The 12,397-nt window shown below is 38.0% G+C and overlaps 1 protein-coding gene across 1 annotated transcript in view; it reads left to right on the forward strand.

Moving 5' to 3' along the window:
- Positions 1–11,112, forward strand: part of LOC138056323 (delta-like protein C) — a 12,852-nt gene extending 1,740 nt beyond the window's left edge. Inside the window, exons 2-8 of the mRNA XM_068902104.1 lie at positions 2,113–2,228; positions 2,983–3,105; positions 4,836–4,958; positions 5,767–5,892; positions 6,306–6,428; positions 8,246–8,371; positions 11,093–11,112. Of these exons, the coding sequence (XP_068758205.1) occupies positions 2,113–2,228; positions 2,983–3,105; positions 4,836–4,958; positions 5,767–5,892; positions 6,306–6,428; positions 8,246–8,371; positions 11,093–11,112 (757 nt within the window). The remainder of the gene's footprint in view (positions 1–2,112; positions 2,229–2,982; positions 3,106–4,835; positions 4,959–5,766; positions 5,893–6,305; positions 6,429–8,245; positions 8,372–11,092) is intronic.
- The last annotated feature ends 1,285 nt before the right edge of the window (positions 11,113–12,397 follow it).

Genomic DNA, 12,397 nt, shown 5'->3' on the forward strand with positions numbered 1-12,397 from the left:
GAGTCAGCTGATTTGGTCTCTTCTTTATTTTCCCACTAGACCTGACTTAAGGACGTTCGCGCTAATTGTTTGTGCGCAACGTTACTGCGCAGGTAACCCGACTGAAATGTGTCACGTATTACTTCGAGCATTAGTGAAGTTGAGGTTTTAAAACCTTTGCAGAAACCGTGGACGATAAGTCTTGCACAGCGTTGGTTCAGAGAAGATCGTGATCAGTCAAAATTGATTTAAAATATGCATGAAAGTCAAGTAGACTACTACACGACTGATATTCGCAAGGTTTTATCAGTCGTGCACTAGTCTACTTGACTCTCATACAAATTTTTCAAGCATGAGTTAAAATAACATGGCGACAAAAACGCCGAGGAAAAAATTCCAGGCCGGCAAAAGAATAACACATTTATTTCCAAATCATCATGAAACTTCAAAGAGAAGTGAGCGGGAGGATGGAAAAGCTCTGGAAAAGGTAAATTTAATTTAATGGGGCTGTTTCTTTTTAATGTTTTTATTACCCTACGAACTTAAGTTCAAAGTGAATGCATGTTTTTAAAGTTCTTTTCCTTTACTTTCGTGAAAATTGAGCAGTATTTTGGTCCTCGTTCGCTTGAATAGTGCGGACCTGCGTGGAAACAATCAGTGATTGAATTTCACAAAAAAACACACTCCAGAGGATGAGCAAGACGGCAATGGAGAGATATTATACAAAACACCAACCAAATGAAGATGACCCCTGCTTAAAACTTCGTTGCTATGCTCGAGAAAGGTTTTTTTTTTTCGGTAAAAGCCTTTCATCTCTTCAACGATCGATCCTCTCTTGGGTTCCAGTCCTTGCCCGTCAGGTCACGCAAAAGCGTGACAAACGAACTTTTCCAAGAGCTTTGCAAAATCACATCGATTTTACTCGTTCAGATCATCGGTGACCCCTATTTTTTAAATCATGAGTCCCTTACTTTACTTACTATCTACAAAATATGATGAAATGAAAAAAATCTCACCGTAAGAAGTTATCTTTTTTTAGCATTTTCTTTCCTCGTGCCATCGAATTCCGGTAGTGGTTGCAACGGATAGAGCTTACGAAAACGCTCGTCGAGGATGAACTCTACTGTTTACCACATCCCTAGCGGTATACAATTATCTAAAGATCTCACTCCTAAAAACCTATGCACGGAAACTTTCACTCCAACAGTTAATTTTTATGATTTTCGATGGATGAGCACATGAGCCTACATCTCGCTATTATGACCGATTTCTTGAAATTAAGGCATTTTTCCACTGCCATTTTCTCCGAAACAAAGTGGGTGACGCCCATTTTTTTTTTCATTTTTGGATTAAGTATTTTATGACCTAACTCTAGGCGAGAAATGAGGAAAATCTCACCGTAGGAAGATTTTGGCGCGAACGTCCTTAAACATCGACATTTTTCTGACGCTGATTGGGACTAGGCCAATTTAGGCAAATTTTATTCTTGGGGGACTTTTTTTTTCGGTTAACATTCTTGAGCAAAGTGTTTAAGGTCAGTATGTCAATTAAACAAATTAAGTCAAAAAACGGGAAGAACGTGGAACAAAAATGCGAGTAACTTCAATCTTATTCAATCTGACGCGACCAAACTCATAACTTGCGTCGCTCTCTTCTTGGCTAATGGTAATAAAAAGTAGACTTTCTATTGGTTAAAAAGTAACAGGTCGATGTTTCACTCTTCGAAACGCATAAATTATAAATTTATGTGTCTGTCCGCTTATTGACGATAATAATTAGCCAATGAGCGCGAGAGAATTTTGCAGTCATTGTAAAAACATCATTGGTTGCGGTCACACTTGGGAGATAGACAGTGTAACACTTGTGTTGACACTACACTAGTGTCAACTCTCTGGTGTTTTGAATCCTTTGGGGAACACTGACCAATAGAACTTGATTTAACAGTGGTGTTAATTCCCTATTGATGTGCTACTTTAAAGGGTAATTGGGAGGGTAGGGAGAGAATACTGGAAGAGGGTGGGCGAGTAGGTTAATCAGCCGCTCAGTCACTAAGGCAGTAGTACGTTGGCTGCTCAGTCAATAATGAAAAAAGAAAACGAAAAACGTTTTATGGTTGTTTTAAAATACCTATAGGGACAATGAAACCATGTGCAGTGGAGTCAATCCGTGTTCAAATGGTGGTGTATGCACTGGCCATGAGCCAGGACCATGCTATTGTCAAACAGGTTTTACTGGTCGTTTTTGTGAAGGTATGTAAAGCTAATAATATAATAGGGACTTCAGTAAGGTCTGAAGGTGACGTCGCGGAAACGTCACCTCAAATACAACCTTGTACCATCCTGAGCATTTCTCGATTTTCCACCGCGTTTACTTACTATAATGATAGCGAAAAATAAGTTAGTACGAATGGCTTAACTGGAGAGATTTGAAAGATTCTCTGTTTCTCTGTGATGAAGGTAGGCGTCAAAACATCAAATTATTTGTGATAATTGTAAATTAGCATAAATTGCTATTTCGCCGGCACGTATCAGAGGCCTGGTAAGCCGTGTTTGCTGGGAAGTGGTTTGTGGGATTTAGCTTTGCAGTTTGCTGAGTCATACTACAGTCAGTCTTTGGGCTGAATATGATAGCGTTCATTTATATTTTAAATAGTGTTTTTTTAATAATAATACCCTAGAAGTCCAAAACCACTGCCTTGGTCGGGGAGCACGTTCCACCTACTAAAAATTTGAAAGGATTGTAGTCCTTATCCTAGCAGACTTGACAAGGCAAGAAGCCGACCGCCGTTGAAGGCACCCGAAGTGTCCTTTTTCTTTGGCTTCTTTTCATTTACAGCAGTTTTTCCTCAGTTATTTAGAGACTAAGTGCGCCAACTTGCTACGTGGTAGTCAAAATGAGCCACGAGTGCGCGTTTTCTGACAACAAAGTCTACGCTGGTTGAAAAGGCTTTCTGACCTTCTAGAAATATTAACACCGTGTATATTTTTCTCTGTTTTTTTTTAGTTGAAATAGACCCATGTGATTTTAGTCCTTGTCAAAATCAAGGGAATTGTACGTCTGCCGTCACAGAAAATCGTAGTTATACTTGTAACTGTGAAGAATGGTTTGCAGGCGATCACTGCGAAGGTATAAGTTTGTTAAGTCTTTACTTTCTGAGGGTTGCACGTAATAGTCATGGTAAAATGAAATTGTGGGCCTAAATTAGACAAGAACACAACTCCGTGCCCTGCTCATCTTTTCGATTAGTGTGTGGACTGTAACGTCCACGGAGTCTTTTTTAACAAGGCTTGTGACAAGGGGTCTACGGTTTATAGTCCTCCTCCGAGAAGACTTGAAAGTGTAATCACTTGTGGATAAATTATTACAAAGGCAGCAATTTCTCCTCAGTAGTTTAAAGACTCTGTGTGTTGGTCCGGCCGGAGTTGAATTCACGACCTCCCGCGTGACAGCCCGATGCTCAACCACCTCGGTCAGCGGTGCGCAGTTAGCCTACATGAATGTGTAGACTACACGTCGGCTAGTGCGCAGTCCGCTTTGGTTTATAAGGATTCAAGGAAGCGCTGATTTAGGAAGAAACATCATATCAGAAATGGCGTGTAAAATGGCAATGTTGGGTTTAGTTTCCAGGTTCGCGGCCATAGGCAGCTTTCATAAATAGCGACCGATTTATTTATGTATTTATGCTGATTAGATCTGCTACTCGCCTCAATTTTGGTTTACGTATTCTTTTGCATTTTACCCATTGTAGCGAGGCTGGAAAGGCTTATAAAGCGTCAGAACAAAAGAGCATGTTTAGTCGCCATTATATGAAAAGGTTTTAAGAAAAACACGACACTCAAACGCTTGCCAGGTGTTACAAATGTTGAGAGTTCTATCAACAAAGGTCTTGACTAGCCCAATTTTATATGAAAATGAGGTAAAGCTAAAAAAAAAAAAAAACATGTTAATAATGAGGACATCGCGTCACTAACATTCATGCTAAAGAAAAACCTGTATCCGTCTAGGCTAATAGAAAGAATCATTAACCGCAGTGTCACTCAGCACGTAACAGGCAACTCTGTAAGATCAACTGGCGAACAAGCGCCCAATACCTTTTATTTCATATTACCCTACATAGGTTATTTTTCTAGCATCGCCCAAAAACGCATTCGTCGAATTTCACATTTTTATTGTAATAATGCAAACATTGTGTTAGCATTTTCCTCTTTCAAAGTACGTAGCCTCTTTAGTGTGAAAGACCCTATCCCCAATGGACTCCGATCATGTGTGGTTTATAAATTTTCGTGTGCAGGCTGTGCGGCTTGCTATGTCGGTGAGACCACCCGACATTTCAACACACGTGTAAGGGAACACTTGGAAACAGACAGGGCCTCACACATTTTCAAGCATCTAGAGAGCTAGCTCCTTAGCATGTTTCTCTGCGTGCTCCCGTGACAATTTTGCCATCATCGATCAGGCATCTTCGCGGTTTGCTCTTAAAATCAAAGAGGCGTTGCACCTATTTAGGGACAAACCAACACTTAACGCACAGGTCAAACATGTTAATTTAAAACTTTCTGTTTAATTTTGAATTGCTATTGTCATAGTCTTAACTATTGTCATTATTATTATTGTAATTTCTCTAGTATTTATATTTCATTGTAATTTATTTCACACTAAAGTTGGCAGAGGCAACTGCCTAACATGTGTGTTGTAAAACTCAGGAGTGTCGTGTTTTTCTTAAAATTAATTTCTTCACTGCTTTTATCTAGACCATATGAAAAGGTCTATTAACTTATCAGATGGAGGTCCAGATGAGTGAGGGGTGACGCCACACGTCTTTTAATTTATTGACAAGTGTTTTCAATTGTTTCCAGTGCGAATTAGCCCATGTGAACGTCTTCCTTGTAACAATGGCGGCACCTGTATCAATGATGACCCGGATATGTCAAAGTACCATTGCCAGTGCCCTGAATGGGCAACTGGGCATAACTGTGAAGGTGACTGATTTAAGAACGCTTGTTGTGTTAATTCTTTTTTCTTGATGATAAAAGAAGACAGTGCGTGGCACTGGTTAGGGCGCTTGCCTTGAGATTGGGAGATCCCAGGCTCAAAACCCGCGAAGCATTCTTGTTGAATTTGATCCTGGTAGTCCCTGGTTCATCTCCCATAGCCCAGTTGGGATTCTTAAAAGTAGTTGTTCTGGCCCTAAAAAGCCCCCAATGGGGAAGTCTACTCCTTGTTTTCAAATATCAAAACAAAAAGTGTAAACGGGTTAATATGTGGCCGTTAACTTTTCTCGCTTTGAAAAGAGCGACTTGCCGCTTCGCGAGTCGCTCTTTTGTCGCTCTTTTCATAGCGAGAAAATAACCTCTGGAATCCCGGTACCGTTAACTTGATTTCCGCTCTCGAAATTACCTCCAGAGCCTACTTTTTGCGCAGAATAAGCTTTTAGAACGATGTTCTTGTCTTCTGTGGTGATTCTTAAGTCGAGAGCATTTTGTTAAAATAATAATAATAATAATAATAATATATATATATATATATATATATATATATATATATATATATATATGTAAAATAATAATAATAATAATAATAATAATAATATAATATATATATATATATATATATATATATATAATATGCTTAACATCCACTTGACCTTTTGTGTGATTTCAACTTTCGTGCAAATTTTGCATCGATCCTTTACCAAATCGCAAAAGAAATGGATGTTCAAAGTTTGACCAGTAGGCTTGACAATAGTGTCAGCTGAATATTTGTTATAAATCGATTTTTCTTCCGTAGTTTTGTTCAGTGCCTGCGAGAATGACCCGTGCCTTAATGGCGGGTACTGCAGCAGTAATGTTGATGTGGATCCTTCTCAGTATAAATGTGGTTGCCCTGCATGGTTCACAGGAGAGAATTGTGAGGGTAAGTCACATAATTTTGTTGCTGAACTTTGTTTTTTCGTACCCGAGAAAAAAAATTCTAGTCCTTAGCTCATGAATGATGTATCGTAGGCCCTGACTCAAACCTTTCCTATGTGCACGTAAACTCTGCTGGTTTTGGAACCCCCTACTCTGTTAGCAAGGCGTGTGATGTGTGATGTGTAGGGAGAGTAAGTAAAATAAATGATCATAGTTGAAGTAGGGAGAAGGTTAATGAACAGAGTAGCCTTCTTGTAGCCGTCGTACCCCCCCCCCCCCCTCCCCCCATTTCATAAGGAGGTCTGTGTAACAATCATTACTCGCGACCAATTGAATAAGTAAACTAATTCTTTTTTTGTGAGGACGAGAGTTTGTTGTGATTTATTTGTTTAATGTAGTGCTTTTCTCAATTTCTAGTCCAATTCTACCCCTGTGACAGCACACCTTGTCTCAACGGTGGGACTTGTAGCAACGACCCACACGATATTTCTGAATACCACTGTGGCTGTCCTAAGTGGTTCGCCGGAGATATATGTGAAGGTACATTAAATGCATGTTTACAAGAGAGAACTAGGTAGGAGTGTTCCTATGGCATGCACAAGTAAGTCTATTTTTAGAATATCCCTTCCCGAGAAAATTAGTTGTCGAGTCCCTGAAAAAAACATGACAGAAGTAGTCACGCGTGACATGAATTCTCCTGATTGGTTAAAAAGCGGCCTTTTGTTTGTTTTCGCTCGTAAAGTGTATCAAAAATAAGCCAATTTGTGACTGTGCTGAAGCAAGATTGCAAATTGAGAGAGAAGCACTCTTACCTCGGTTTTCGTGGTTGTGCACTTTATGCACTACACACTATGTCACCGGGTTTTAAGAGTGAATGAGCAAGTGAGTAAATGAATGAAACGAAACGAAACGAAAACAAAAATAAACAGATCTGTTGGAAGAAATTCAACAGATGAACCCCAAAATTGGCAGGAATTGGTGACGCAGATTAGTAACAAAGCAGCTTCTATTTCCAAAACGATAGAATTCCCTGGAGATGGATAACCTCGTTAGGAGAGTGAATTTTTGACTTTGCAGAAGCAATGATCAACCTCGAGAGTTAGACGATTGTGATCTTTGTGTTTAATTAGAACATTTCTTGTCGAACTTTATAACCCTTGAAAGAAAAAAAAAAAAAAAGAAAGAAAGAAACTAACGTGTCTTGCCGTCATTTTGTCACAGATGTATCCTTCTTTTGTTGAGTTGGTAGTAACACGCAAGGTATTAACTTGATCAGAGGCTGCCACTTTCATTTTGTCTATATATTTGCGCAGCCAAAACTACAATAGAAAAATTGAACGTAGCAAAAACCTACCAAAATGCTTTTCGCTGATGGTAATTATTTATATTTGCGGCCGTTGTTTTCATGTCGCAAGTTTGTTGTTGATGTCATTTTTTTTTTTATTCTTGATCGACACTTTCTCGAATTTTCCTTCTGCTCTTCCTAAAAACTGTATACCAACATTTTTTTTCACTTTTGTATCAATGTTTGTTTTTCACAAAGCAGGCTAGCAAAATCTGTACCTTGCTCAATTCGCATTTTTCAACGTTAAAGTAGAATTTTCGGTGCTATGTTTCTGGCAGCAAGGTCGCCTATCCAGAAACTATCTCCGCCGGACAGGTTTAACTTCAGGGAACTTTTTTCGTGCAAAGCTGTCAGACGCGAAGGCGCTTAAATTTGCTGTGAGAAAGAAATTGAAGCAAACTTTATATCTGCGTCGACGCCAATATTTCTCGATTCCCTTATATTTTCTCCAATCTTTCTGGGTTTAGTATTTTACTAGTAACTACATACCTTCTCATGGGCTATTTACCTAAGACATCTACCATAGCACTATAATGATTTACGATACCAAAGCAATATTGTGCACTATTAGAGCTACATATTACGCAAGGACAACTTGAATCTCCTGGAAAACAAAACCCAGCTCAGTTGACAGTTATGGAATAAAGCACTGTGTCATGTTACTGCACTACAACACGTACGCAATTCGTGCCTATTTTTAATGCTTGCATTTCCTTTCTTCTTTATTATCATCATCATCAGCATCCTCATCTTCTTCGTACTACTGCTCCTCATCATTATTATCAACAGCAGCATCCCCACCATCGTTACCGTCGCCATCTTAGTCATCATCCGCATCATCATCATCGTCATCATCATCATTATCGTAGTCGTGGTAGTCTTTGTCATCATCATTTTTGCTGCCATCAAGATCGTCATTTCTTTTTAAAAAAGGAAGGCATTTCTTTACTTTGTAATGTCATAATACCAAACGTCATATAACTTGGTCGTTTGTTTTTTTTTTTGTTAATAGTGCAGCAAACTATATGCGATGTCAACAACCCTTGCCACAACGGAAGAACTTGCTTCAGTAATTTCGACAATCCAGGGAATTACTCTTGTGATTGTGGAAAATGGTATACTGGGAAAGATTGTGAATGTAAGTGTCTTTTTATCTACTAATTTTTGTTTTTCTTTTCTCGTGCGAGGGATGGGGAAATTTTGCTAAATTATTAAAAAATAATAATTAAAAAAACATTTTAAAAAGCTTGAAAACCCAAGTGAATAATAACACTGGCTACATCCTTCTCATAAACGACAGTGATAATTGGAAAGACACATACCTTATAAGTTAAGTTTACATAGAAATCCTTGAATACTGAGCAATATTAACGTGAAGAATGCAGTGTGACTCAGTCAGAAGCAAGCTCGTGTCGTTTCTATATCATCTTCTTGGCTAAATCAGGAGAGATATGAAACAGCTCCGAGTTTACCCACGCAACGTTATTTTTTGCTCCTTTGGAACTTTATCGGGAGTTTCACAACCCAGGTTGTGATAGTCGCAGAACAGACTAAGGTTCCAATTGATAATGCACGTACTTATTACACGGTTGGTCGACAACACCGGGAATTCCACCTTCTAACAGCTAGGGTTGTTACTCGACATGGGGCCTACAGTTTATAGTGCTTATCCCAGAAGACTCGAAAATCAAACCATTTGCGGATGTAATTGTAAATGTAGCACTTTCTCCTCAGTTATTCATGACCCCGAGGCAGCGTTTACACAAACGACGTCTCACACCGATACGGTTTGGAAGTGTTTACACGGAATCGATTTCGCAGTGTTTAAATCATGCAGAACTTATCACAGACGAAACGAAGACGCAAAATTATCTTACACAGAATTGTCCTATCAGACACGAGTTTAACTAATTAAAATTAACTAAAATCGGTAACAATGAAATTAAAATTGAAATTAAAATTAATTAAAATCCTTCACAATGAACTTTCCCTATTGGCCACTTGATTCAAAGCTAAAAAACAAACACTGCATCTTGATAAGAATTCTATCTCACTCTCCGAGACTTGATGGTCTCTCTATAACCATTGAAAACAATAGACTAAAAAGAGTATAAAGCACAAGATTTTTAGGTGTCATTATCCATCAAAAACTGTCAAATACTCTATAAACGTTATATAATTATCTAATACTCCCCTACCTGCAGTTCTGTTCTATTGTTTAGGCCTCTACGTACCTCTCTCATCTACAACTAATTTTTCTCCTCCAAAAGAAAGCCCTAAGAATCTTGACTTACCCTCCCCCACTTGCACATACCTACCCTCTATTTAGCACATTAAGGTAATTTCCATGAAAATGACGTACTATCAAGATTTTTTTTCAAACGTGGCACAATTGACATTCATACACAGGACATTTTAAAAATGCAATAAAAAGATGGGTCACCGAGCTTGTTTTCCCACTGAATGTCCTTCAATCTTTTTTTTTATTTTTTTTTTACCGAATTTCGCGAAAATTTGCTCTTATGTAGTAAAAGCTACTGAATATTACTGAAAACTTGAACCTGCTTGTTTGTCCGGGCTATAATCGTTAAGTAAAGTGATTCAAATTGCTCAGTCTTGCAAAGAAATGTAAGCAAATTGTGTCACCTTGCACTCAGTGTCAGGCTGGAAATGCAGTTTCACGTTATTTATAGGACAATACTACAACCTCTACTATCCATTATTTTGTCTCCTTAAAATATGTTTTCTGTGTACATATTACAAGTAAATAAAACCATTTAAAATGGGGGTCACCGTTCTCGTTTCTTCGCAATGCCGCATTGTCATCCATTTATCATCGGCGATGATAAATGGATGACAAAGCGGCAATTTCGGCTTCAAAATTTTATTTTTAATTTATTTATTTAATAGCTTCAACAGAGCATGAAAAGACTCGAATAAAACCATTTAAAATGGGGGTCACCGTTCTCGTTTCTTCGCAATGCCGCATTGTCATCCATTTATCATCGGCGATGATAAATGGATGACAAAGCGGCAATTTCGGCTGCAAAATTTTATTTTTAATTTATTTATTTAATAGCTTCAACAGAGCATGAAAAGACTCGAAGTCCATATGAACATGCCCCATACTTACATAAACATATGTGATTCAATACACGAACAGATACATAACTCACAAATAATGTGACACATAATACAAATAAAACAATAATACTAATAATAATTTATCGACAACAGACTGTTGCCGGCGTAACAGATCTGCATTTAGAGCAAATAGTTTAAAAAGTTCTTATTCGGTCAGGATCAAAAGCTGAATGAAGAAGTGACTTGTAATGCGAACGAACGTTTGTTTTAAAGGATGAAAGAGTAGTACTTTCCTTAGTATTAAAAGGCAATGAGTTCCAGAGAAGTATAATCCTATTAAAGTAAGAATCCCTGAAGGTTGAGGTTTTAGTTAAAATAGGCTTATAATCAATACTGATAAAGGAGTTCCTAGTTACTCTCCAAAACAACACCTTAACCGAGAAGAGTTATCATGATTGCACTTAAAAGCTCTTGAACAGCAAAAACGACCTTTTTTGCTACTATTAAGATATGGTGTGAAACCCCGCCATCTCCGAAGTCGCAATGTTATGCGCCGGTGTGAGATGCGTGGTTCAAAACGAGGGAATCAAATATATTCAATATTTGTAAGTACCAAGTCACTCGTTTAGTATTCCTTCATTTGCGGAAGCTCTTGACTATTCCTCTCTTGTTTCTTTTCAAACTGAATTCTGATTGTCATCAATATTTTACGTACAAGGCAGGAAGATAACTTATATCTCTATACTTATGAATACTGAGTCTATTTATCTTTAAGGGTACAGAGTCCCTGAATAACGAAAAGTGTATGGTAGTTTATAAGGACTGAAAATAATCTCTAGGTTTACGTTTATAGCTTGTAAAATTGAGAGAATGGCGTGGTGAGGTATGAAAATCCTTCCAACTAACCATGAACCATAATTCCTGTCATAATGCCTTCGAACTCTTTCTCATAAGATATAATAATTAGCTTTAGGTTAGTTGTGTATCCTAAATTGTACAATCATTTGTACAGTCCTTTTTATTTTTGTTTTTTTTTTTGTTTACCATCTGGCAGTTCACTTGATCTCCTGTATGATCTTTACCATATAAGCCTCCGGCTTCGGCAATAAATATCTGAGCGCTTTTTTTTCTTGAATTAAAATTGAAAAAAAATATAATAATAAATGAGAGTTTGTTCTGGTCGAGTCCAGAAACATCGCTTCGCTTGTTTTTTTCTTCATCACTTTGGTGGAGCGTACAACCATTAACATTTTTTTATCTTTTTTCTTATATCTTTTCTTTTTCTTTTATTATTATTTTTTTGTTAATCAAACAATGCAATTTAGCCCCCAAATAGTAAACACATTGAAATAGATGTGGTTTGGCCCTTTTCACGAAAGATGAAACCGTATCGTTTTGGAAAAGCTCCACTTTTGGCAACGTTTTCAAATCTACCCGGTTTCGGCAACAATCTCCATCGGTGTTGTGTAGGCAGAAGGCGTAACCGCATCGAAAACAATGTGGTTACAAATGAAAACACGTCCATGTAAACACTGTTTGAATGTTGGTACGGCCAGCGTTTGAACCCGCGATCCCCGGCACGATAGACTCTCCGCCAAGTATATATCTCGCGCGTTATTGGCTTTTTACTTGAAACACAACAACATTTCATGATATTTATATGTTCACAGTCTAGCCAAATGGTCGGCTCTGTATGCTTATTACTTCTTTTACATTATCAGACGGTCTTAGATATGCCCAATCTTGGACATATGAAGAGGAAAAACATTTCTTTTGCGTACTGAGTGGTTTATTAGAGTGATACCAAGTCGCTATACCTGGGTGGAGCGAAGAAGGTCGACCCCAAATATATTGATAGCTCGAGAGCTTCTCTCTCTAGTCAGCAACAGTCATCCTCATGGACCAAAGCAAAGCAAATTGCTTGCAAAAATATCATACTCAAAAACTTCAAGTGGGGTAGCTCCGTAACATAAAGAACTTTTGCGTGTGTACTTCTTTAGCAGTAAAAGAATATGCCTTTTTAGTATCTTTTGGCGAAGATTGGCGCACCAAAACGGGCTCATAATTCGCCATTCTGTAA

The sequence above is a fragment of the Montipora capricornis genome, chromosome 7 (genome assembly GCF_036669925.1).
Source record: "Montipora capricornis isolate CH-2021 chromosome 7, ASM3666992v2, whole genome shotgun sequence".
NCBI lineage: Eukaryota > Metazoa > Cnidaria > Anthozoa > Scleractinia > Acroporidae > Montipora > Montipora capricornis.